This window comes from Harpia harpyja, chromosome 14, assembly GCF_026419915.1.
Source record: "Harpia harpyja isolate bHarHar1 chromosome 14, bHarHar1 primary haplotype, whole genome shotgun sequence".
In the NCBI taxonomy this organism is placed as follows: Eukaryota; Metazoa; Chordata; class Aves; order Accipitriformes; family Accipitridae; genus Harpia; species Harpia harpyja.
In genome coordinates this window covers 27875184-27902860 of record NC_068953.1, presented here as the reverse complement: position 1 = coordinate 27902860, position 27677 = coordinate 27875184, and the positions used below count along the sequence as shown (strand labels likewise).

Genomic DNA, 27677 nt, shown 5'->3' with positions numbered 1-27677 from the left:
GCCGGGGCCGGCGAGATGCGGGCGGGCGCGCGGCGGCGGACGCTGCTGCTGCTGCTGTGGCTGGCGGCCTGGCAGCGGGGAGCGCGGGCCCAGCGCCCGCCCGCAGACGCAGGTAGGGAGCCGTCCCGCCGGGCGGCGGGGCCGGGGCGGGGGACCGGGCCGCCGGCACAGCTGTACGGCCCGTCCTGCGGTCGGCTCTGTCCCCGCACCTGCGGTCAGCGCCTCCGCGAGCCGTCTTAGCCCCCCGCCCAAGTGCGCAGCGTTTCGATGACGGTGCTGCGGCTTCAGCCGTGCTGCTGCGGCTGTCCTTGTCCCTAAATGAAAAATAGCTCTATTTGAAAGACGGAAAGCCACGGAAGCCGTCCTCCATTTATAGTTCTAATCCGGAGGACTCCTACAGCCTGAAAAATTGAAAGGTATTAGGATGCGTAACACCTTTGTACTCAATTTTCAGAAAACAGGACAGGTTGCGTCCTTTCTTCTTCATCGGAGTTTCCTGAAGGATTTTTTACACCGCAGGAGAGAAAGGATGGAGGAATCGTTATCTATTTCATAATTATACTTTACATGTTTTTGGCAGTGTCCATTGTCTGCGATGATTATTTCCTACCTTCTCTAGAGATCATCAGTGAATGTAAGTGAACATCCTGATCTTTTTCCTGTAGAACTAAATAGCTTGGTGTAGAGCGTTCTCTTTAAAAAAAAACTTCAAGAGTGCTCTGGAGACAAAACTAAAGAAATTTCAGAGTCTCTATGCATAGTTAGGACTTATCAATACAATATTTAATCTGATACTATGGATCAATATTATATTGAAAAAACATACTCTGATTACACTCTGCACAGGCATTCCTTTAAAATTCACTTTCCTTGTGCCTAGAGAAAAATCTTAGAACTTCCTCAGTATTAACTAAACTTGACGATATAACTTTGGGGTGAGCAGTAATATGTCCAGGTTCTGAGTAAAAGAAATAAAGGGGGGGGGGGGGAGAGATGACACCAAACCAAGAAACCAAAAAAACCCAACCCCCTCTCTATACTAAAACATGGGAATTAAGTATCTTGCTCAAGCTTCTGTATTTCTCTCATAGTGAACCAGTATCAGGGTGAGCTACTGTTCACATATTAAAAGTATGACACAGGAGGGGAAGGAATACCACAGTTACAACTGTTCTATGAAATCTAATCAACCTGTAATAATTCCCCTGGCTTCAGACGACCACTGAATTAAAGAGATGGTCTTCGCCGAGAGTTCAGCCAAGTTTCATTGCCAAGAATCAAAAAAATTCCCTAGGGAAACTCATCCCTGAGCACTGGAAAACATTCCCCAAACCAGAACACTTACAGAAGATGTAAGCTTGAACATTGCTGTAGAGCTGATATTTTTTTATTGATGATAAATAAGCATTTGTCAGACTTTTTCCATAGTTAGCCATACGTCCCTGTTCTTAGTGTGCAGAACTTGATGCACAGAGTTACATTTCAGAAACAGTCAACTTACCAGAACAAAAATCTCATTTCATTCAAGCAAGACACAGGCTCTTATACTGTCCGTACGAAGTGAAAATTTTTTAAGATCGCAGCACTGGTTTGAATTTAACTAGTATTTCTGGTATGTGAAGACACAGTAGCATGGATTTCCCTGGAAGATAGACAGACTTGACATGGGTCATGTAGCAATATCACACTAGAGTCCAAGGAATTCCCCACAATTACCCATATGAAACAGAGTTAAAGCCCACATACATATGCCTACTTTACATTTTAAGATATGCCCAAATCTCTTGTATTATCAGTAATTTTCTGGTATTTAAACTAATTTCTGTAATAAAGTTAGAAATAAATTAGCCCAATAACTGAGGCTACGTTTTCAATATATTATTTTACCAGTTTCAAATATATGCATTAACTGTATGAAAGTAAGCAAAGTTCATTCTATTAAACTGTAGTAGCTTCTAACATTATATACTAATGCAAGTAAAGGGTACAGACTACTGAAGTATTTTTTTTTTTTTTAAGCAATTCTTTTGCTCTATCCTCAGGCCTTGGCCTCTCTCAGGATGTTGCTGGAGCAACTTTTATGGCTGCTGGAAGTTCTGCTCCAGAGCTTGTCACTGCTTTTCTAGGTAAGAGACACATACATTTTGAATCTAGAATTCTTTTCCTTGCATGCCAAACTGAAACATACCAGAGAGTCATTTTCCTTATAGGAGTCTTCGTGACAAAGGGTGATATCGGCGTCAGCACCATCCTTGGATCAGCGATCTATAATCTTCTTGGTATTTCTGCAGCTTGTGGGCTGTTTTCCAGCGTGGTATGTGTCAACTTTGATAGTTCTGCTCCTAAGAGCCAAATGGTTATCCTTTCTGATTTGCCAACAAAAGCCAAGAGAGACTTACTATGACAACTGCCAAGTTTATTATTTAGTAGCAAAACCAGCATGTAATCAGTTTTAAGATAACTTGCTATGAAAGTTTTTAAAAACACTAACTTGTTAAATATCATACTTAAGTCATTCCTAAGAATCTTAAATTTTTACATAGTATAGAAACAACATATTGATGCAGCATTTACAGCACTTAGTGAAAGTATTACAGACAAGTTTAAGAAAAGTAAATGAATCTGTGATCTGCAGGTTTCGAGGCTATCCTGTTGGCCGCTGTTTAGAGACTGTCTGGCATATACAATTAGCGTAGCGGCGGTCCTTGCGATGATATCTGACAACAGAATTTACTGGTAAGAGCACAAGTAGTGTTGAATTCATGTTGACTGGAGATTAGTGAGACAGTGTTTTGAAAAACAAACAAACCCCAAACCCAAACTTCAAGTAGCCTGAACTGCCATTCACTAACAGAAATAAACATTCTGTTGGCTTTAAAAAACATAGAAAGTCACAATGCTTGCAAAGATTATTACCTAAACATTCAAACCCTGCATATTTATAAAGTTTGATCTGCATAGGTTTGTCTGTACAGACTTCACAATTTCTATCATAACTGTTTTGGCATAGCAATTAGTCTTCATATAGTTTACTCCTCCTGAGACTTTCCTTTGATAGCATCACTGATAAAACATTTGTCTGCCAGAAGCAGATCATGAGCTTCTGATGTTTTAACTCTCTTCTGTCAAGGCTGAAACTCCTGTTGCCTCAACAAGTCAGTCAGGTCCAGCACTAAGTCTCTGAAGTTTCTAACTCAAAACAGCACACACTATCCCTCTCTTTAACCATCACATGAAGACTCAATTTTGCAAACATCAGCAAGATGTTCAATCAGTAAGATCCCCTGGAAAACATGCAGCTATACAATACACAAACAAGATTCTGCAGGGGAGGGGAATTAATCAAACTGCTGAAAGACACGGGGGACACTCAAACTTCCATGACACTGGCCATACAACTGCAAATAGGTGCTTTTGTGTGTTTTCCTTTCGCTATTCATGCAAATCTTCTCTCTCTTGCTCTCCTTACGCCAGCCATTTTAATGAGTTAAAGAGTTGGGGGGTTTTATATTACATGTTATATAAAATCTGTTTTTCATTCTAGGTATGAAAGTGCATCCTTATTATTGATATACGGGTGTTATATTCTGGTACTATGTTTTGACATTAAAATCAACCAATACCTCATGAAAAAGTTCAGTCCCTGCTGTACGTGTTTTACAAAAGCTATGGAAGAGAATGCTGAGCAGCAGCCACTGGTTGGATGGAGGGAAGAGAGCAGACCTCTAATTCGTCAACAGTCAAGAACAGATAGTGGAATTTTTCAAGATGAGCTGGACTACACTCAACTTTCAACAAGCTTGCATGGGCTTGATGAGATCTCTGAAGGTATAAGTATTATTACAGTTGTCTCTAGCACTCTGCATGCCTGTCTGCATCAGTTCTAATAAAGAGTAGATTCTGAGATATTATTAAGATTTTGTTCACAAAAGAACTCCAGCATAGTATTTAAGTAAATCATTATTCTTCCCTGGAATATAACATTCAGCAAAATCAGAGTGGTGGTATTTATATGAAGTTAGTTGCTAGAGGAACGCTAGGAAAGTTGCTCATTTGTGTCATATTAGAACAGCAGACTTCCATCAGTCTTTGCTGTTCACATTTGAAACTTCCCATCAACACTGCTTGTAAAATGCAGTATCAGCTGAAAGACACACTGGTACTGTACTAATATATACTGTTTTCTTATGACAGTGGCAGGTTCACAGCCCAAAATATGCATGATATCAGAAGTAAAGAAATAGCTATGATGTGGCCACAGATCATCAATTTCCTCTTTACTTAGGCAAAAAACAGCAGTTGGTACTTACTCTTGGTAAACATTTTGTGTAAACCTTTATAGAAAAGTTCATTTTTCATCCACCTTAGGTTCTCTCCTAGTGACATGGTAATAAAGAACATTTGGTTTCAGAGTTTTGTCCAGTGTGATGTAGGTACTGGGTAAGACCACACTTAGAACTTGAGGAAGTTCTGAAACTTTTTTCAGTATTCTCACAAGTAGAGGCCAGTAATGACTGTATGCTACCGATTCAAACTTAAAGCTACAATTTAAAATAGTTACTTTTTCTTCCACAGATCATCCAAGTGTCTTCACCATGCCTGAAGCAGATATAAAGAGAATTTTGTGGGTGTTATCCCTTCCTATTATTACACTACTCTATTTGACTATACCGGATTGCAGAAGACAGTTTTGGAGGAACTGGTTCATGGTGACGTTTTTAATTTCAGCAGCATGGATTTCGGCAATAACTTATGTTCTTGTATGGATGATAACAATAGCAGGTAGGTACCTAAAGTGCTGCTGCTATACAGAATCAACCAATCGAGAATCACCGAAAAAAGAGTTTTCTCCCTGTGAAGAGTTTTCCTTTCCACAGCTAACAGTCAGTTTAGCAACACGTACTTTGCTGTAAAAAACACAACAAACAAAACCAACTTATGTTTGAATACTTAGTTTGCCACCTTCTTCCATCTAATGAAAACCACTTTAGAGTTTAGCTGCTTCAGTCTGCTTACCATCAAATGAAGAATTTGTTTACATACCTACAAAAACCAGCCTATATTTAAAAAGAGACAGTTTCATTAAACTGCTTCATCAAGTGAAACAATTAGATACACAGCAATAAACTTGTCAAGCTGAAGCCTGATAAACATGGAATCCACCAAGACTGGAATTAAAGGTTCAGGACTCTGCAAAAGATCCGTTATTTCTATACCTGTATTTTTCTTCAACACAAAATAGTAACGGATTTGGCATTAAATTAACTGTCAAAAAAACCTCCCAAATTTTTGTACTATTTTATTTCAACTATAGCATCATGTGTTTATTAAATATTCTTGGGGTGTGTGTATGCATACCTCTTACAAATCTGCATCATAAAGTGAAGCAGTAAAATAATTGCATTGAAGTAAGAGAAGGGGTATGAATTTGCATGTAAAAATATTCTCTTAAAAGTATCTTAAGGTATTAAAGATCTCCTCACTTCACTGTTTCTCCAGTCAGCTTGAGAAAAATCCAGTTTTTAATTTTAAGAACAAGCAGAAAACAAATCTCTAAACAAGAAAGAAATGTTACAAAGCTTGCCATTTCCACATTATAGCTCACTAATCCTACTCAAGTATTCTGCTAGTTCAGCATCCTAAACTTGTTTTCAACTTAAGTTCAATGAATAACTCCTTGTTCGGTGCAGAAACAGACCTACACATTTGGTAAACCTTTGAGAAATTACTAGTAGATCGCTAGATATAACACCCACCAGGTTCACTCCTTGGTCAAACAATTTTCCACTTGTATCTAGAGACCAAGAGTTTACTGTCTGAATGCTAGAAGCCTTTGAAACAGGATTCAAATCAAAGTTATTGCTGTTCTACTAGACAAAGCACTAATTCATATGAAAGCAAGAGAGATTCAAATAGTGTATTAGTGTTAGTCCACTTTGAAGAGTCATCACAAAGAGTATTGGGGTCTTCGGCCCACTACTTCTAGGTCAAATATGTTCTATTTACGTATTAAACCACTAAAAATTACACACACGTTACATTCAAGTCCAGGTTCTTTCATGAAGGATGACTCAGATTCTATTGTTGCATAAACAGCCTATCAGAATGTCACAAAGGCATCACAGCTGGGGTCTAAATTTTGACGGCCAAGAACAAACCTAACTTAGTACACCTTTCTGTTGCTAGCAAAGAAAATTTGACTACTTATAGCAAGATATTGCTACTGATACACAAAATTAACTAAAGGCTAGAAAAATAAGACCATTCTCTCATTATGGTCAGTTGCCAGAAAAAAACCCTACACATTAAATAGAAGATAAATCTATCTAATAAAAAGAGAAAAATTAGATTCACCTGAGTTTGTATTCTATCTTATAACCTTCGGAGGGCTAGAAATTACTGTTGGGTACATAAGGATGGTTCATTCGTATTTCACTTCGGTTTGCTTAGCGTGAACCATCATTTTCCAGCCTGGATGGTTTATAAAAGCTGATCTTGTTGGTCCCTCGTCCTACACATCTCTTATATTAGGAGAGATGGAAGAATAAATACCAGTACAAATTCTGCAACAGGATCGTGTTAGCCCCTCTGAACCAACAAATAGCTTCAAATATAAATTTACTGGCTGATCTAGACTAAGCTGGTATGTACTAGGCAAGCATTGCTGACCTAGCTTACAGAGCCTCTTATTTTAAGAAAACTGTTCTTATTAGTGTCCAAATATTGCAAGTAAGAATTCAGATTTCAATAAAAAAAAATAAGATACTTTTTAGTGAACAAAAAAGTTTAAGAAAAACTACTTAATAGTTTGAATAGAGGTATCGAATACTTCAGTATATTGATGCTTGTGAATAGTACAACTGCTAAAACAGTTTTGAAGATCTGAATCCCTGTATTTTAAGTGAGAAATTAATACGCTCACAGGATATGTGGGGCTAAAAAAAAAAAAGTGGGGAAAAATAAGCTGCTGCTTTAGTAACAATTTAAAACTTTTCTTAATTTAAACCAGTATTTACCTAAAGAAACTCACACTTCTAAAGGATTACTTGCATTTACAAGTCATATAAAAATTCTGCATTTTGATTCTTCTGAATCCAACATAAGAACTTTCTAATTGGAGTGAAATATTAAAGCCATGTAGTTGAGATAGTATTGTAGTAATGATCTTAATGACCCTCCTCCCCAAGAAAATTCATGTGCTTTTTTTCCTCCCCTTTAAAGAGTGGGTGATTGTAAGAGTTATTGCTTCATGAGACTTTTGAGCACTAACAATGAGATGCCCAACAACATAGAAGACTATTACATTTTCCAGACGTTCAGAAAAAAAAGGAGCAAATTGTTAGATATTTAAACTTCTACTGTATCTGAAAGAAAAATTAATAATTGGTATTGTCTTGACCACTGGAGACATTCCACTCAGGTTTTTGAGAAACTTGTTAAGTAAGATGGTTACTATACTACAATTCCTTTTTTATTTGATTGAAGAACAAGGACAGGATGATATTTCTTTGTTGTTGTTCTTGTTTTTAACTACTTCATAGTTCAATCACTTCATATTTAGTCAAGTTAGCTGACAGATTCCTTTTGAAATTACTGTATGATTACCAATCCTTTCTCCAGCAAAGTCCAAAGCAATTTCTTTGGATGAAACTTAAACTAAAAACATGCTTGCATTTTCTACCGTTATTTATCAACTGCAGGTGAAACACTGGGAATTCCGGAGTCAGTAATGGGTCTCACATTACTAGCAGCAGGAACAAGTGTACCAGATACAGTTGCAAGTGTGCTGGTGGCTCGAAAAGGTAAAGATTTTAGTATTCAGGCTCATTCCAATGGATGTGTTTAAAAGGTACTATGAAAAAAAGAATTCTAGTCAACATTTCCAGAAATTCAAGGAGTAACTTCAAAATTTTTGCTCCAGATCCTAGAGCTTAAGTTTACTAATAATAAATAAATAGCTTACCTGAAGAAGCTGTGGCTCAGACATTTAAAAACCTCTCAGAGTATCTCAGAGAAGTATTCTAGATTGGTTTGATTTGTTGTTGATCAAGTGTTACATTTTACTGCAAAACACAACTGTAGGTCTTGGTATTTTAAACATGACTGGATTTTATAATAGCCTGTCTAGCTTATTTTAAGTGCAACTGTGCAGATGCTGGTGATTTAGGGAGAATTTTTTTTTTATGCTTGTGGTACCCAAAACCATGTTCTGTAGAATCATGACTATAGTTCCTTCAATGAGAAGTCTGAAAAGGGTGCTCTGTGAGAAATTGAGGGCTGACAGTCTGTTCCTCCAAAACAGTTTGGCAATTTCATACAATACAATTAAGCAGACTTATTTGTATTTCTTCTTTTACAGGAAATGGAGATATGGCTATGTCTAACATTGTAGGATCCAATGTATTTGACATGCTCTGTTTGGGAATACCCTGGTTTATAAAAACTGCCTTCATAAATACATCAGGACCCATAGAAGTGAACAGCAGTGGTTTGACATACACAGCCATTTCTCTTATCTGTTCTGTTGTTTTTATTTTTCTGGCAGTTCACCTGAATGGCTGGAAAATAGATAAAAAATTGGGAGCAATTTGTCTTGTACTGTACTTAGTATTTACTATAGTATCAATTTTATATGAACTTGGCTTCATAGGGAACAATCCTACAAGGGTCTGTGGTAACTAGTTTTAATCAGTGATTATACTGATGAAAATAAAAGCAGGAGAGAAAGATCAGTTTCTTCATTTAGTCAAAATAAAAAAAAAAAAACTCAAAACTCCCATTGGGCTCTAATCTTATTTACAGAACTATGTCATTAAAGTAATATTAAGTAGAATGAAAACATCACAGCCTAATTGGAGCCCTTCCTTTTAGAGTCAAGAATTACAGTATGACTACAACGCACATATAAAACCAAAATTCTGAAAAAAAAAAACCCATCTAATTTTTACATTACAATTTTGATACACGCTGGGGGGAGGGGGGGAATCAGAAAACACTAAACAAATCCCACTATGCAATCTTGAGATTAACAGAGAAAATGGCTTATTTTATTAAAAACAGTATAACCATTCATTTAAACTGAATGACTAGAGACACTTGGCCTAATTTTCCAAAGGCGCTGAGCATCCAAAGCTTCTGTGGTCTACAGGGACCTGCAGGTGCTCAGTGCCTCTAAAAAAACAACAAAAATCAGGCAAATTGTCTTTAAAAACCAAACATAGTAAGATTCAGTTAACAAGTATCACAGTATATTAAACACTATACTGTTAAAGGCTGGTGGGATTTAAAAGTTCCTTTTTACAGCTTTTGTAAGCATACAATGTTACTAAAAATGACTTACTAGGATAGAGAAGCTAAACAGACATAGGAATGTTCCTGAACACACAGTTTTAAATTATGCATTGCGATCCAAGCGTACATCAATTTCTCTGCCACTGATTTTTATGCCGTTCATTATCCTACAGGCCTTTTCAGCAGATTCTGGTGAGTCAAATCTGACTGTTCCACAGCCCTTTGATTTTCCATTCTCCATTTTTATTTCTGCAAACATTACATGACCTGAATAAATAAGTTAAACAGCAGTTATTTCAAGTCTTCAGTGCACTAACAACTTAAAGAACTCATCAGAAGTGATAAAAAAGCATTTTTAAATATGATCTAGGGGGACATATGATATTAGCACTTTCAGACTGATGGTATATTCACTCATTCAAGGAAGGTGACAGGGCAAAACAGCCGTGAAGAATCCAGATTAAGATCCACTGTTTCAGATCTTTCCTTTACACTAGCATAAAATGAAATGTGCCTGTATTTGACCTCAGGTTTGAAACAAAATGCCCTATAAGGCTAAGGGAAGGTTTTGTGTTTCATTTACCAATGCTGCCAGAAGTGTGACCACTGACAGGCGTTAACTGAATTATAGTTCAATCCAGTCCACCATGTTCATCACAGCAACATATCAAGCAATCACAACAATCAAGCGATTCTGTAAAGAAGCTGCAGAGCAAACTTAGAGCCTTTAAAACAGTAAAGTTACCAGGTTAGGAGTGGTGGAAAAGTACCAAGCACTATTCAATTCCTGCAGTTTTTTCTTGAGGTTCTCAACTCATGAGGCAACATTTTTATTTAAGTATCTTGGTACCTCAGAGAATGTTCAGTGCCTGGAGCTAATGAGTTTTTGCTTATGGTATGTTGTAGCACACCACTCCTGAGTCCCCAAATGCCACTAGGAACAAGAAACTTTTCCCTAAAATACGTAGTTTTTTATTTTTAAATACCATATAATAGAAGACTGGCCTTTCATTGAAAGAAATTGAACACATGGAGACATGGTCTTTATATTTCCTTACAATACGGGCATGAATACAGTCTGTTGCTAATATTTGTGCTTATAATTCTTAAAAACAATTCAAAATAATCACTACATCTGTTAGTTGCCAAGGAAAAATTCTCAACTATCTGAAAGTTGCCCAGGCAGTTAAGACTAAAAAAAATAAGAGAGAACCTGTTTTGCTATATCCTCCAGCTGCAAAAAAAAATTTGAACACCTAAAAATTTTTCATTGTTGTACTGCGAGTTCTAATTTATATCAAACCTGCAAATAGCTGTATGAAGACTGTCTTAGGTATCAGTAGTATGTTTTAAATTATTTGTCTTTTCTGTCTCTCCAAAATAAGAAAAGCTATCCTGTAATTCAGTTAGAGCTTTCCATTCTGAAAGTGCATTTTCAAAACAAAACAATCATACTTCTACACCCAAGCTTCATTTTTCATTCACTTCTGTGAAAAGACAACTTTTCTGAATTAGATAAAAAGAATTATTGGATATTTGTAGCAATCCTTTATCTTACATAAAAAGGGCTTTTATTTTTTAACATAAAGTGGAAGCGTTACAGCCTGCAAATATGCTAATCAGGATCATCTATTTGCAAAAAAACCAAATCCGCCACTTTGGCAAAATTACTAACTCTGATTTGATGCAGCACCATTTCTGGAAGTAATGCATAACCTGGACAGGCCCAGGCCACTGCATGCATTTGCCTCAAAATAAATGCTACATTAGATACTCTGTGTTGGTCAGAGGATACACAATACCTGCTTCAAAAAAGAAAAAGCTCAAAAAGTAATTTTATTAATGGAATGGGTTAAAGTTTATAGCAGATAAGCACTCAGAGCCAACATAACCCATACTGTACCTTGGTCTCATGTGTTATGTCATGCCTAAAAATTATTTATATAACTCGGGAAAGGTGGGGTAAATAAGAAAGATTAGGCTAGCCAGACTCTTCTTAAGGATAAAGCAACAACCTTGTCTTCCTCTCCTTATCTAATGAACATCATTTAAAACATGAAGTCGATGGAGCTGAGCAGGGATAAGATTCATATACATACCACATTGACTGAATTTCTCCTTTAGCTTCTGCCAGGTCAAGTCAAAAGGAAGCTAGAATATAAAAGCATTATTAATAACAAAATATTACAGAGAGAAAAAGAACATGTCATCAAACATGCACACAAAGTAAGCTCATGGTTTCTGTGTATTCAAATGCTTACATTTCTCACAAATATCTGGTTGCCTTTAGAGCCTAATCTCTCTCTCATGCCACTTCCCATTGGGCCAGGCACAAATCCTCGATCGATATCGATGTTCCTGTCCAGGCCTCCACCCATAGCTGGTCCCATTCGATCAAAACCAGAACTCATCCGATCCATCCCCATTCCCATTCCTCCAGCCATACTGTTCATACCACCCATTCCACCACCTACACAGAAAAAGAAAAGTAGGATAAAATAAAAATCTCTTTTTCGTAATAGATGCACAAGAAAAATAAAATAAAAAATTCTTTTGTGTCTGGAGAAAAATAGCTTTAATGAAACTGCTATAATACAAAACATAACTTCATACATGCACAGTGATTTATCTAGTAGCATGGCTAATATTTTAAGCCAAAGTATTAGAAGATACATAGTGTCAGTTCTAAAAGTAAAAAACAAACTGCATCAAGCTTAGTCACACCATCTAATGTAGTAAAATGTTGAACACAAGTAAAGAATTAAGATTTAAAGGCTGTACAGTTTAATTAATAAAAATCTGATACTGTACCAAAAAGAGATCAAGTAAATAACTGTGGCAATGTTGAGATACAGATAATTTGTCCGTATACACTATTGTTTATTTTGCTTCCTGCATTCACATTCAGCTTTACTTAATGCAGCCACACTTAATGACACAACCTTCTGAAGAAAGCATATTTTGCAGAGAACAGATGTTACTGCAAGTACTGTAAAGAGCATGGACTTTCCTACGACACATGCAATGAAATATATTAATGTATATTATATAAAGAACTAAGATCAATGACATTCAAATATCCTATTATAATCTTTCTGGATTCATAATTAAAAAATTAATGTAAAGCAAAACTACCAAGATCATTCATGAGGGACCTTCTCTTTAAGCCTTATGCCTCTCAAGATTGCCAATAGCAAGATTTTAGTTTCTCATCTGCTCTAGCCTGAGGAACTCAGACATTTGCTGTAATACAAACTCAGTGTTGGAGCTTTGCACAAAATTAAACTGAGTGATAATCTGAAATTCAAGGCTGATTTTTTATTTCAATGATGAGAGGTTACTGAAGTTCAACTTCATTAGGTTCACACAAATAACTATGCCTATTTGTCTTTTTTCTGGAACACAAGTTTACTTGAATCACTTCTCCCTCCAAACCAGGAGTTAAAACCATTTCAAAACTAAGATTAAGGGAAAGACCATATTAACAAGTTTTTCTCTGAACTTTTATCTCAACAAAACAGCTTCAAAAACTATTAGACTCGCAGTCACATGCAACAAGATTTCTACTTCTTCCAACACTGGCAAGACACTACAGTACAACAAAATCCTCCGATACAATTACATGTACACCATATCGTTACATTGCCTATGCATTTACATTCTATTGAAACAAGTTAACCTACTCATTCCAGATCTTACTGGGCCCATGCTAGGCGCTCCCATTCCTCCTGCAAAAACACCAATCATTGCACCACCTAAACAGAAAGAAAAATAGTGACATACACTGAAAACACCAGTTAGTGACAACAGCAGCAAAGCACACACTGATGAAGTGCACTGATCTCATTGTTACCTGGCAATTCTTTTCTACAGAATACTTCAACATGTGCCTTTATTATTCAAACCAAACAGGAAACATCCAGAAAGTAACATTAGTTCCTTCTTCTTTATTATGGGATTTAAGCTACTCTGATTTCTTTCTAGCTCTTCTCCCCTCTGACAGTCTGCCAGCAGCACAAACATCTTAAAACTGAGCCATTTCTCACGTTGGGAAGAACAGCCTCAAAACTGAAGAGTTCATCTTATTTGCCCTAGTTTTTCCCATTTTTAAGAAACCAATGTAATAGCTAGGAGCAGCTCTCCCAATGTCTGTCTTTAGCGCATATGAAGAGTGAATTGATGGAATTTAGTGGGAAAAAGTGAGAAAGAAAGGGAATCGATACTTAATAAAAGCTATTTGGCAGAACCATGGAATCTCCAGAATGGTATCAGAGACTGATTCTGGAGTGTAGTAAAAAGAATTCTTTTCACTGAAGTGCTAATATTCAGGAAAGTAATCCCAAAGGAGCTTCTAGAATTGTAGAAGCTCAAAAGAACTACATTCCTGTCACTGCAGAACAGAGTGGAACTGTCAGCTGCATTTTTCTTGCTTGATTTTCATACCTAAAAGAAACAGCTCAGTTTTTACTTATGGCAAATAACTGTCATCTTTAGGCTAGACATCATTGTTTTAATATCTAAAAAAAGGTCACTGCTGAGTCTTCCATTAGATCTGTTTTCTCCACACAGTTGAAAACAACAACAATTGTTCCCTGCCAGTCTCTTGTGGGAAATATTTGTCTCCTCTCAGACAACAGGCTGTCATAACCATACCAAGACCTCAAAACATATGGACTAGCCTATTTAAAAAAAACTACTGATTTTCAATACGAGCAGGATTACTCCCAGTACTTCAGCCAACAGTTTGCATATGAGGAAGATCTTAATACTTATTCATTAGGCCAGGGAGGGTCTTGCAATGAAACACCAAGTCAAATTTTGAGATTGCTGTCAACATGACTGGCTTTTTACCCTTAAAAAGAATTGCGGGGAAAAAAAAAAAAAATCCCCACTTTTCCAGAGCTAGAAAACCATAGTTGTTTGCGAGTGCATCCCAGTTATATCCACTCTCTTTTAAAAGGGGAAAAAAAAGTCTCCCCAACAATCTAAGATGCACTTCAAAAAAGAAAAAAAAAACCAAACAACAAAACAAACAGAAAAAATCCCCAAACCACCCAAAACAAGACCAAAAAACAACCTGAAAGCTCAAATAATCCTAATAAGCAAGATTTCAGCTATTTCTGACCTTAGAGACATCCTTTACCTGTACCTTTTCCCCCACTGGCTTTTCACCAACAAAAAATTACATGCTCGGAGATGCTCTATGACACAACCTTTGATTTTTTGGATACTGCAAGATTTTGGCAATTTAAATGGCAACTCCAACAATTCTGCTGCAAATCAAACATCCTCATTTTCACTAATTGATGCCATAGCCCATTCAAAGACTGTCTTAAGTCGCCCTCCTTGAAACTGGCAGAGTACTAAAGCCAAATGTACTCACAGCATTTCCTTTTAACATACCATTAACCTAAATATTGTAATACGAGTACACCAAGGTCTTCCCTGATTAAACGCAATATCTATTAACTATTATATTTGTAAATCCCTACAATTTCCTTCCATTATTTAAGGATAAGTTGGGAAACCCTTATCTTGGTTCTCAGAACAGTATTAAAATTGTAAGATTGCTGACAGGTTATAAGCTGAAGCTTGCTGGATCTACTGAATGATTCCCACATCAGTTTCTCACAGTGGCCATGATCGTGTATTTCAAAACCAATGTGTGTTACCAGAAGACTTGGAAGTCTATTGGTTGCATGAACATTTGTAACTGAAGTGGCTTTGGATTTTCACTCAAGAAACAGATGTTTATCCTATGTTGCAAGTAGATGTAGTGAAAGCATACACTTGATTTCTAAGATGTTAATTCCAAGACATTAAGACTAACTCACTCAACTGACAACCTTATTGCATTCTTATCACTTCTACACAACTACCAGTGCTCGAAGAGAAGCACAAGAGTTATCCTTTGTTATGACTTGCCCAAATTTAAGAAAAAAAAAAAAAGGAAAGAAAAAAAATTCAACTTTTAGACCAGATGAACCTTATGCTCTTAGCAGCTCTTCTCTTTCACAGTGGGGAATTAAGGGAGGGGGAAAGGGAGAAAAACAGGGAGGAGGAGGAAGAAAACGTGTCTCCTGTAATGCATTCATCCCAGTAACAGTATGGTAACAAAGAGCAAGAAGGCTCTACTGTTAAGCACCTCCAGGCCTCTTAAGACAGAGGATTATTTCATTTGAGGGAACCCAAAAGTAACAAAATGAACTTTGTCAACAAGACATCATCTATAAATAAAACAAAGCTGGCTCAGTTACAGAAAAGGCCAATAAATCCCTTTGAGCTGCCTGAGCTCAGAATGCAGGAAGAAAACAGAGGGCACCAAAATTCACCGTTCCTATCCAACACTACCTTATTTGCAGTAAAAACAGTTTTCCAGCACACATTTGCAAAAGCAGGCTCCTGGGCAGCTTGTTCAGGATTATCAGAAGCATATACTTTAATACCAAAAAGACTTAATACCTTACAAAGTTAACAGTATGAAGCTAAAAGCTTTCCTCAAACTGCTATTTTGTTTATATGTTACAGATGGAAAAAAACACCCACACTTTAACCTCGGTCCTAAGCACTGGCTATAATAAACTCTCAGAATACATCCTTATAGTAATGACTGGCAGAGAGGGGACAAAGTAAAAAGACCAAATGAAACCAGGTCTCTTCTTCTTTTAGTGTAAGTCTTCCAATACTACGTTGCAATTTGCCACAGGAAATTTAACAGTTACCATACCCATCCTTCCAAAAGAATCTCCAAAACCACGGTTCAATGCCATGTCACCCCGACCAAAATCTCTGTCCATGTTTCCTCCCATTCCACCACGGAACATTTCTGCAGAGAACAAAGCAAAAAACCAGAAATATTCTATTATATACATTTAGGTTGATGTTCATACAACACTTGTTTCACAGATGCTTGTTTAAATAGAAGTGGGTTTAACGCACACATCAGACACACCTATTAAATACTTAACTCCCACACCAGTTCCTATGCCTTCATTCATGCCACTGACTATTTCCTTTGAACCCATCTACATTACCCACCCCTAAAGGAAGAGCTTTTTAATAAATAAGCATTAGCAAACTTACTAAGTGTACAGGAACAGTGTTTACCTACCTCCCATTCGGCTGACTCCAAATCCTCCCATATTAGGCATTCCTTCCATTCCACGAAATCCAGGAAGTCCTGTAAAATAAGGAAGAGTGTTTTCTATATAACATTAAAAAAAAATACTTAATGCAAAGAACTTCACTGCACGTACCGCCTCCCATTCTATTCATTCCGCCAAATCCTGGACCATCTATTCCCATACCTTTAAACCAAAAAGACAAACACCATTTAGAAGACAGGTAAGATAATAAGGGATTTAGGAAACACAGAGACAGTTAACATCTCAAAAGCACATTACACAAGGCTTGCTTTGTCAAGAGTATGTCAATCTTCCAAACATAGAAATGACAATTTTAAACCTAAAGCTCTGTAAAACTTACAAATGAAGAACACAGATTTACCTCCTGGACCCATGCTCCCCATTCCACCACCCATGCTCAACTGTGTTGCACTGATGGGCTGTCCACCTGGTCCAAGTCCCATACCAATGCCACCAAGACCACCTTGAAAACAAAAAGAAGTATCACCAGGAGAAAGATTTTCTCCTGTTATCATGAAGAGACTACAGTAAGCAAAAGTACTACTAAGCTATTCAAAGACTCTATATCAACATATATTAAGTGCAAGGAGTAGAAAACAGAGTGTGCACTCACGAGGTAATTGTGAGGTTTTGCTGTCTGCAACACGGAAATCTTCATGAGGAATTGATTTGTCATCCTGATAAAAAACAAGGATGTTATGCTATGATCCTTTCAATGTTTTGGCAGAGACATTTAAGGTAGAAAGGAATGTAAGCAACTTACCATTTTTACATGCATGGGCCTATCGAACAGGAATTGTCCATTGAACATAGCTGAAGAAATGCAAGTCAAGGAATCCAACTACAGAAGACAATTTATTTCAGAAGAATCACTGTAATAACTTATTTTATTTCTGTACCATTTTTAGGAGTCTTACCTTTTCTTACCTAATCTTCAGAATGCCAATTCAAAGGCCAAAAGAAACTATACAAGCTGTTAGGTATATAAAAGTTAGTTTCACACGTCACATTCCCACATATTTTAAGCTTGTTCAACATTATCAGGAACACCTTTTTAGACTCTAGCAGTAAACTCGGTCACTATTAAAAATGTAATCTGCACAGTATTACACTCTAGCCCCTAGATACTAGCTACAAGACAAATAAGCTCCACTTGCAAAACTACGCTATCAGTCAGAGGCCATTCAAGGCTGAACTATATTTGATCAATTATTTTTCAAAACCAAGGATACATATTGCTTGAACAGCTTCAATTGCTTGTTCAAAGGTAACTGTTCCCATTCCTCGACTCTTGCCATCTTTATCTTCTTTGATGTCTGCACGCTTTACGGTTCCAGCAATGCTGAATACCTCCTTCAGTTTCTTCCAGCCAACTTTAAAGTCAAGCTTACACACAGAAATACATTAGTGATTTCAGTGCACATTTCTGTTCTGCCATTACATTTGGAAGAGATTTTCTAGATTGTTGTAACTCTTCAGCTTCACAAAATGCTTGATATATGTAAATAACCAGGATTTTGTAATATACACACACTGCAACCAAGTACAAAAATGTCAACTAAAACCAACAATTTATACTACTTACATATATTTTACTGTAATTAACATATTAACATTTAGAAATGGATGGGTTCTTGTTAAGAGCAGCTGTATTCCCACAAGTCCGCCCGCAGACATAGTAGTCTTTTGTGCAAATACAGAACTTATGAATTACTTCCAACAAATATAACAGTTTAATTTAGTCTAAAGTAACTAGCAAGATAAACTGAAGTGTATATTTAATTAAAAAAAAGAAATGCAATTGGAAATAGATAGCGAAAAGATGTATTATTTTTTTGAATCACCAGATGACTGTGCAATAATTAAAAGTGCCCGTCAGCTTCAAGAGTTTAACTTATCTTTCATGTCCAAAATCTGAATACATAGCCAGCATTTTTAGTTGAATATACTGTCAACTAACATTTCCTATTTCCTCTTTATATAAAAACTGAATTATGCAGTAATATGAGATGTTTTACAAAGATCAAATACTACAGTTACAAAATACAGTTTTAAACTTACATTAGCAACAAAAATAGTGGACCCAAGCCTGCCTGCCTGCAAGTTACTGATAACCTCAGGAGGAATGTTTGGATTATTGAGAATAGAAGGTGGTAAATTCATTATTCCAGGTGCCACATCAGGTCCATGTCCTCCTGGAAACTGTCCTCCTACACGCTGCAATGCCCTACGAGCATGTTCACCTTCAGGGTCCTGAAACACGGGCAAAAATAAAGCCAACTTAATCATCAAGAGGACTGGCAACAAACAAAAAGGTACTATTTGAAATTCTACATAAACCCATCAAAATTATCAACTAATATCCTTGTCCATGTCAGAGGGATCAAGAACTGAATTAGCATGGAGACCTAATTCCCTCACCTCTAGAGGTGGGTCCTTTCAGATGAGGGTTGAGGCATATTGGCAAAGCACTTGTTGAGGAAGCGTGCACTGCCACTTCACATGCTGTACCTAGCCTATGGACAAGTAGAAAAGATTTCAATCTAAAGGACTGTCAGTCTAGCACCTTCTTCCAAGAACTGAATTAATTTAATTAATTTTTTAACTTATTTATTAATACCATTATTAAAGTTGTAACAGGACAAAAAGAACTGCATCAGACACTGTCATATACTACAAAACTACAACAGAAATGTTGACATTAATTTCACTTTCCAGTCAGCACAAGTTCTCTACTTCCAGCCCCATTTTTGCACATACGTAGTGGTCTGATACTCAGCTCATTCTGCCTCATATTTTGAAGCAGGTAAGCAATGTAAACATAGAATCATTTAGGTTGGAAAAGACCTGATGACACTAAGGTAAGAATATGAAGTTAAAGTTTTTTTAAAGAAAAACAGTATTAGATTATTTTGACATTAGGACACACTTTTTCTGAGTTCACCTGGCGTAGTATCAAGACCTTCTGCAAGCCAACAGGCACTTTAGCCCATTAAGAAAGTGTCATAAAAAAATTAAACTGGAAATTACACAACTAAGATGCTCTAAACACTGTATTGTCATCTCAGCAGTTATAGTATCTTCACTATTTCAAAATAAAAACAGCAGCAATAACCATACCTCTTTAATATTCAGGGGTCTTCCACTAAGATCATATTTGTTCATAGTTTCTAACGCTTTCTTAACAAATTCTTCATCTTTGAATTCAACGACACTTAGAGGGAACAAAACATTTAGAGTATTAAAATAAAGTTTAAAATGTTAAAATTAACAGAATGTTTGGATAGTAGTGTGTTTCTACAGACATAGAAAAAGAAACTTACCCACAACCCTACATCCATGATGATTTGTCATCATATGTAAAGAGAAAAATAAAAAAAAAAGTCAATCAGCACATATGATAGAGCATTTAAGATTCCAGTTAAAGATCCCAGCTCACTGTTAAATAACTATTCAAGTTATTTTCAGCTTCAAAATCCATAATACATGCTCTTTACTGGTAGGCAAGCTGAATTTCTCCTACTTTCTCCACATACGTACCTTTCAAATGCAAGAGAATATATTATCTTTTATTCTCTTTGAGCCAAACCAGAATTAGAAAAATGCCACACAGATCCATGTAAGGACAACTGGGGAGAGGAGGTGGGGCGGAAAGGGTGGAAAGAAAAAAAAAAAAAACCAAAAACATAACCAAAAACCAATCAAGACACTCATCGTGTCATTAAAAGCTGCCCACTGACTACAAAATTCAAATCTACCTACATCAAGTATTACCAGTACAATGAACAAGGAGTCTACATACCTCTTCAGTATTACTAGCATAATTGAGAAATTAACTTTGTAAGAAAATAACCTTATTGACTGCACCGGAATCCTTCTAATAAAGCAAAGAGTTGAGGATTGCTTTAAGTAAAGCAAAGCTAACAGCATGTTTTAGTTTTAACAAGCGTTAAAGAAAGTAATTTACAACAATTAATACAACCTCAGTTAAGACTCAAACCTGCATTTCTCATGTTCTCACTGCAGGTTCAGAGCTACTATTGGCCAAACTTTTGACTACTTTTAAGAAGACAAAGGAGCTTTAACAATCTTCACTCTTAGTGCCTCATTGCTGGCACTCTGTTGGCTACCAACCATATCCATCCATTTAGTTTTAAGAAAGCAAATACATTAATCCAGTGTTTAGAGTACCAACCCTGCAAAGCTGTCAAATCAGGCAATTCAAACAGTATATTCTTAGCTAACGTTTTATACTCATTTGCCCTAAGCAGAGAATACTATGCTAACAAAATTTAAATAAAATCAGTGGTTTATTGAACGTCCTTTATATGAAACAGATTTGTACCAAAACAAAGATGTTGGCTAAAAAGAAGAATTAAGTAAATGCCACTTGTTAACGTTTACAGAAGTATTTTGTCCTTTACAGCCAGCTAGTTTGAGTTGCATGAAAGGGTCAGACTACTTCTAATACAAAATCCTCAAGGCTATCTTAATGAAAATCAGTGTAAAAATGAAACTTACTTTCCAATAACTGGTACAGGTATTATACAAAAATAAAACTGCTGAGGAACTTTTAAACCTCTAGCAGATTGTTGCCCACGGCACTTACCCTTGATTTTCCTTCAGCATCCTTAAACAGCTCCACGTATGTAACCTCACCAACTACATAAGACATACAAAGGGAAAATACCAAGAGACAATGCATTTAAACACCAGTATCTTTCTTTACTGTGCCCCTGTGCACAACTCTACAGAGAAGCACCTATTATTCACCAACAATCAAAACCAGACCAGCATACCTCCTGTCAATGGCTATATAATTTAGCTAGTTTTCAGAAATATGCAGCAGCCACATTCTCAAAAGCTAAAAACAAACAACTATATTTAACCTAATTCATACTACAGATCATATTTTGGCCAGTATGATATAGTTGGTGAACAAATTCAGATATACACAGTCCCTTAACCTGACAAATGAAACGTCAACGTTCACTGGAAAGTGTTACATTTATCATCCTACTCACAACACCTGTTTTAAGGTGACTTTCTACCTGAATGTCTTCAATCATAAGTTTGCCTTCAATAATAACCAAATTTACACATCAAATATTTCACAGCAAGCCACTCACTTTCTAAAGTAGGAAGTTTCAGTAAATAAACCAATCAAATAGTCACGTCACCTTACAACAGATAAACCAGCAGTTACAGAAGGGGGGGGTTGGCATTTTTCACAGCCTAAAAGCCAAGTGTGCTTTGCATTACTTTTGAAGAATCAATTTTTTTCAAGGAAAACACAAAACTAACTTTTTACAGAATTCATGTATTAGCATTATTTTACCCCAAACTTAAAATAAAACATTTGGGGTAGTAAGAATACTCTATCAGAACTGCAACAATAGTAACAAGCTTTTAATACAAATCTCCAGACAAACAGTCATGGCAGTAGTGACAATGCAGACAAAGTTAATTCCACAGCCAGATTCCACCAAAGAAATACAAAACAACTTTTGAAAGACATCCTTTATTATTCATGTTAACACACTAAATGTGTTGCTTAAATACAATAGCCCTTAAAAAAAAAAAACTACAAAGACTACAACTAGACAAAACACAATCTCTTTAAGAAGTCATGAGGTCATGCATATACTCTCTACTGTCACACTAGAATGGCAGAAGATTGTAAGCACTTCATTTACCCATCCTACCCTGCAATGCAATTGTCTCAGATGAAAGAGGGGGAAGGGAGATAGATGTACCAAGTAAAGGCCAAAAAAACCAAAAAGAAGTCAAATCAAATCTGTGTGGCTCAAAGGACATATACATTGCATTTAAGTTCTACCCCTTTCTATGTGAAGTGTATTATAAGGAATAAGTTACCTTTCTCTCTCATAAGATCTTTAATAGCTTGCCACTTCATGTCATACGGGATGTTGCTAATAAAAACTCTATTACGATTAATAGCCTTCTTCTCTCCAGTGCCTGCATTCTTGTCCTTTGAATAGGGGTGGAATCTATTCTTGTTTCCAAGAGAAGGGATTGCCTTCGGTTTTGCAACGTACTTCTCTTTCACAAGTGCCTTCTCATCTTTTGCTGTCTCATCATTATCCCTACATTAAGAAACAAACAAACAAAAAAAACACCAAACAAAAAAATATTAGTCTTGTGTTGGATCATTAGACTATTATACCTCCTATATATAACTGTATACCTCCTATGCTATTAGAACTCAAATGCTGCTTTTCAAATTAGGAAAAATAAATTCATGTTACCAGTCTAATGCCAAAACAAGTCGTCTTATCTAGAACAAAAATAATATTATAATAGATTTATTCACTACTGTAAGTAAAGAAAGCACATATTGCTACTCCAGTTGCATTCCATTGCCACTATGTCTGTCAAGATTCAGCAAGATGGTACTATGAAACGACTACAAATATCAAAATACGACGACTCAGCTGAAAAATAAGCTACAGCATCCATGCTTTGGTGCTTCAGTAATTTTCACATCAGACTTGCCTAAGTTACACAATATTCACCACAGAAGTGAGAGTTGAAATCGTCTAACTTATGGAACAGCCTGGTATACTTCATTCAATGTAATAATAATATACAAAAATCAACTCTAATAGGTTGTAAATCAAATTACATTTTATTTACCACATAAATTATTTTTATTCACAATTTATGCCAGACTGCTTTTAGACAGAAATTAAAATTCAATTAAGAACAACAAATGCTCTTTCTCTGCTTAACACTACTAGAATCTGAAAACTTGCTAAATGCATAGGAAATAGCTGCATTAAGACATGCTCTGCATCTAAGACTAATTAAGTCACCAGGTATCATCCACTAGAAACAACAAAATAGACTTCTGGCCCTCACTCTTTCCAAACTTTAGCAACAGCAGCTGCTCTCCTTTTAAAATCTTTTATTTTTCGATAAAAATGCAGGAAAAATTTGCTTCCTCTCTTTTAAAGCATATCAAATCTCAACTTTGATAAAACTATACACTTCGAACAGAATTAGATGAAATATCCAAAACTCTTTAGCACTCTTGATAGTGTTACTATCACAAGGTGATTTAGCATGCTAACAGAGGATCAAGGTGCCTGAATTGTTGCTTTAAAAAAGGGGAACCGCTGAACTGAAAGAATCCAGTGATAAACCCACACAAATGTGATCCACTGAACAGATGCTACTTAGAGATACACATCAATGTCGAGTTCAAATCTCACCACAGTTAATGAGAAACTTTAAAAGTATTTTACACAAATGTTTATTTTAGTTAGAACAATTACAAGGAAACATCCTACAGGACTGTCAAAAGTGATGCACAGTGAGCCCTCCTCCTTAAATTACTTTGCTATCTTTACAATTTTTCCTACATTTCAGAAAACTTAGTTTTTATCTCATTTTGACTCTTTGGAAGGTTCCTGGTGTAAAATTGGCCAAAACAGGCATTTCAGTTTTACAACCACAACATATGTCAAGATCACTGATTTTGAGTAATTGAAATTAGTATTTTCAGCTCTCTGCATAGTTATTAACAAAACAGTGAGTAAGTGGCAGTCTTGCACTCAAGAGCACATGCAAGTAGCCTTTCAGGAAGCAAAACGTATTATCTACTCAAACATGGGCACTCTTCAGGGACGAATAAATTAAAATACATCCATATTTCTCCCATGACTTTTTCCCAAATTTTGAAGTACTGATATGATATGAACTTCACAGTCCTTGTGTTTACAAGTGGATTAAAAGAGGATTAGCAACTGGACACTCCTCTGGGCTAAGTATTTGTAAAATTTAAAACATTCAGAGTTATCTGGTTCGAGCATCCTGCAGCCTCCCTCTGCATCATCCCTCCTCCACACCATCCTGTCTGTTCTGGCAATATCATTCTTCTGTGGCTGTGTAATGAAGTGAAATGGAGGGAATAATGTAGGGAACTGGAGGGAGAGGGTAGGGAAAGAGCAGAGTATCAGGTTTTCCAGTCAGATCAGTTCTTTCCAATCCAGTCCCATTTGCGAATGCAAAACTCCTGCCCAATGAGACCCCCACTAAAAATCCGAGTTCTTCCTTAAGTTTTAAGATTAGAGCAATGGATTCTCTTTAGCCTTTTAAGCTCTTTTCTGCTTAAAGGATTATGGAACAGCCCCTGGGTGCTCAGTGTAGTGCACAGGAAGAGCCAGGTCTCCACATATGGAATCCACAGGCTCTAGAAGACCTGGCTGTACAAACCAGTAGGGAACACAGAGGATGCGAGTCTGGCATACTCTTAAATCTGGGAACAAGAAGACACTTCACTTAGTCTGGAGATCACAGCCAGTCTCCTGAAAATAGAGGATTAATTAAAAAAACATCCTTCTTGCAAAACTCATCTGCCAAAACCAACACAGGCCAGCAAACAAGCTGGAGGCAGAGATCCTTTTGTAGATGTAGCTCTTACCCCCCTCCTTCAATATTAAAAATAATTTCAATCAAATAATACATTCAAAGCAATGTCACGTTAGTCACCTATAGATCACAGAAAAGACAGTCTCAGAAATTAGGAACTGACATTTCCTTGGGGTAAAAACAATAGTAATTTCTACTCTTTACCTTTTGTATGAACTAATCATTTGATACATGTAACTAATATTTGCATGTGAAATCACTAGCAGATTTCTAGGGTTGAAAAAGAGGTGTCTGCAATAATTTCTTAAAAAACAGCACGTCCCCATTGATTAGAAAGAGCAATTTTTACCTTTTGAAAAATAATGCCTTTGAACTTCTGTAAAGTTTTGGAAACAAAAGACAAGTTTTCCATATACAAAACTAGAAGCCTAAAAAATAAGCACAAGATAAATCAACATGAAAGCCCTACAAGCTGATTTTTTTTAAACAAACTTCTACTCCTCTGCTCACAAGTGTCCATACAAACAAGATGATCAGCAGAGACAGAAATGCAAGAAGTCCACAACATGTGATTCTAAAGCACATAGATCAGTTTAACTTCATTGCACTGAACAGTTCCACTGCTCAATACAATAAACTTAGGGAAGTGTGGAAGTTGAGACCAGGATTCCTCTCCAATTTAATCTGAGTGCTAAGCAAACCTGGTTACCAAAATACTTTAAGTAGTACGTTTCACCTGCACACCGACTGCTTAATCCCTTGTCCACGTGTTTTGGGGAAGACTGGAAACTGTATGTGAAAGAATAAGATTTGAAACTCTGTTACCAAGATCTCTGCATTATTTTCAAACTTGAAGTTGTGATTTCTACCTTGCAGAATGACTGGGATTTTTCATTTTCTTCTAATTAGTTTTGGAGGGAAAAGAAGAAAATTGCTGACACAAGGTAGGATACAGAGAAATTAAGTCATTATTTTAACAGTAGCAACCCCAAAAGGCAATAAAATGTTATATACCTCAAAGGTGCAAAAGGGTCACAATCTTCCTGCGAAAATTCAAACACAATTTCTGTAGTTTGGAAGCTGAGGGCCAGGCTCAGGGAAAAAAAAAAAAAACCCAAAACAAACTGCTGTTTTATGGTAATGTGAAATTTATAACTTGTAAACTATTTGAATTTCACAGGGAGTCAAGCAGAGGCATGAAGTATGCCTTTATTCTGCCAGCTTTATACTGAACTTGAGCCCACGTGCATTTTTTAAACACAACAGTATCAGACCTGGGCTGCTTAGAACATGTCAAAACTTCACAGATCTCAACAGCTTTGATGTACTGCAACAGTGAGACTCCTGTAAATTTATCTTCCCTCCAAGATGTGAATGAGATTAGAAGAGATATTGAAATTCCAATGATACAAGGCCAAAACCTAGTCCACATAAAGAATGACAACCCTCAAAGCCTGACATCAAGAACAACCAAACCCATAAAAGGTTATTCACGGTATCATTCTAGAGAGCCGGTACTTCTGGCTCCCTTACACTATGTTCCTTTTAGGCCAAGAAAAGCTTGCGCACATATGTGGGGGGCTTTGTTTGTTTGTATTTAAATATTAAATCACTACAGGGCTGCCTTACCTCTCCCACGTAAACATAGATTAGTTCAAAGGCTTTGCAAAACATACCACTACGGTAAGAAGCAGAAACGTAAACAAAACCAGAAGCGGTCCAGAACGCTTCTAGAAACTGGTCCTGTGAGAACCGGCCCGAGCAGAGCCCGTGAGAGCGGCCCGGAGGCTCACACCGGCGGGGCGGTTAGGGCTCAGCCTCCCGCCCGCCGGCGCGGTGTCACACCGCCGACACCTGCAGCTCCCCAAGCAGACGCCCAGCCCTCGGCGAGTTCACCAAGAAACTTCACCTTCCCCCGCACCCACGCCACGCTTCCTCCGCGCACCCTGCCGGAGCTCACCGGGGCGGGAGATGCCTCCCTCGCCGCCCCACCGCTTCGACTTCGGCCTCGGCCGCCTCTCACCGCACACCGCCGGCTCCGCGCTCGGGCCGCGCAGCGCCGGGGCGACTCCGTTCCCCGGCGGGGGAGGAGCCCGGCGGGGAGCGGGGGAGGAGGGGGCCGGCCGCCTTCCCCCCGCCGCGGCCTAGGCGGGCCCGCCGCAGCCGCGCGCTTCCCCGGCCGCGCTGACCCCCCCGCCTCCGCCCGGCCCGGCCCGGCCCAGCACACACATTTTGACGCCATTAGCGCTGCCCCCGCCGCTCTCGGTTGCTGCCGCTGTCGCTGCCGCCTCCTCATCCCGCGGAGGCTGTTGTGGCGGCTGCTGTTGCGGCGGCGGCTGTTGCTGCTGTTGTTGTGCCGGCGGCTGGCTGGCGGCGGCGGCCTCCTCGGCTCCGCGCTGCGGCGCGGCGGCCGCAGCCTCCGGCTTATCGTTCTCCGCCATTTCGTAGCCGGGCCGCGGCCCCGCTACCGCTGGGTTTGAAAAGGGCCCGGAGCGCCTCGGCCTCGCCGCGCCGGGCCGGCCAACTCTCGCGAGAACGGGGCTTGCGGCGGCGGCGGGCGGGGGGAGGAGGGGACGCGCCAGGAGGCTTTACGGGTTGCCATGGCGACGCCGCTGGGCTGCCGGGCCCGCGGTCGCCACGGCCGCCCCGCAGCCGCGGCGGGCGCCTCCCCCTCAGGAGCGGCACTGCGCGGCCGCGCCCCACGGGAGCCGCCCCTCGGGTGCGTGACCCAGCGGCCCCGGCTCCGGGTGCGCGGCCCCCGCCCCGAGCCGTGACTAAGCCTCGAGTGCTGCTGCGGCCCGCTCACCGCCGGGCAGCTCTGCCCGAAGCTCCCCAGTATTTAGTAAT

At 38.2% G+C, this 27677-nt stretch overlaps 2 protein-coding genes across 3 annotated transcripts; one reads left to right on the top strand and one right to left on the bottom strand.

Moving 5' to 3' along the window:
• SLC24A5 (solute carrier family 24 member 5) lies at positions 1 to 8773 on the top strand. 2 transcript variants are annotated; one of them, XM_052807205.1, is made up of 9 exons: positions 1 to 112; positions 581 to 634; positions 2043 to 2126; positions 2211 to 2314; positions 2636 to 2736; positions 3545 to 3828; positions 4576 to 4782; positions 7701 to 7802; positions 8360 to 8773. In XM_052807205.1, exons 1-9 carry the CDS (start codon positions 16 to 18, stop codon positions 8680 to 8682), a joined length of 1356 nt encoding a protein of 451 aa, XP_052663165.1. In that variant the 5' UTR covers positions 1 to 15; the 3' UTR covers positions 8683 to 8773. The 2 variants fall into 2 exon arrangements, with proteins under 2 accessions (XP_052663165.1, XP_052663164.1); XM_052807204.1 differs by having other exon boundaries at positions 455 to 634.
• On the bottom strand, positions 1372 to 27361 carry MYEF2 (myelin expression factor 2). The gene is made up of 17 exons (XM_052807206.1): positions 27060 to 27361; positions 22314 to 22543; positions 21046 to 21098; positions 19760 to 19767; positions 19557 to 19650; positions 18498 to 18689; positions 17669 to 17822; positions 17200 to 17249; positions 17050 to 17113; positions 16798 to 16899; positions 16548 to 16598; positions 16403 to 16471; positions 16019 to 16117; positions 12975 to 13046; positions 11553 to 11761; positions 11391 to 11442; positions 1372 to 9558 (listed from the first exon to the last, which is right to left on the bottom strand). The coding sequence occupies exons 1-17, from the start codon at positions 27269 to 27271 to the stop codon at positions 9395 to 9397; spliced, it is 1875 nt and encodes a 624-aa protein (XP_052663166.1). The 5' UTR covers positions 27272 to 27361; the 3' UTR covers positions 1372 to 9394.
• Positions 27362 to 27677: the final 316 nt, after the last annotated feature.

Bases quoted from the DNA above. Each gene is read 5' to 3' on its own strand.
- MYEF2 (XM_052807206.1), bottom strand. From the start codon at position 27,271: ATGGCGGAGAACGATAAGCCGGAGGCTGCGGCCGCCGCGCCGCAGCGC. The intron at 17,114-17,199 runs GTAAGTTGCTTA...GTTTTTTATCAG, and splicing joins GGCCCATGCATGTAAAAATG to GATGACAAATCAATTCCTCA. The intron at 11,443-11,552 runs GTAAGCATTTGA...TTTATATTCTAG, and splicing joins ACCAGATATTTGTGAGAAAT to CTTCCTTTTGACTTGACCTG.
- SLC24A5 (XM_052807204.1), top strand. From the start codon at position 16: ATGCGGGCGGGCGCGCGGCGGCGGACGCTGCTGCTGCTGCTGTGGCTG. The intron at 635-2,042 runs GTAAGTGAACAT...CTCTATCCTCAG, and splicing joins TCTAGAGATCATCAGTGAAT to GCCTTGGCCTCTCTCAGGAT. The intron at 2,737-3,544 runs GTAAGAGCACAA...TTTTCATTCTAG, and splicing joins TCTGACAACAGAATTTACTG to GTATGAAAGTGCATCCTTAT.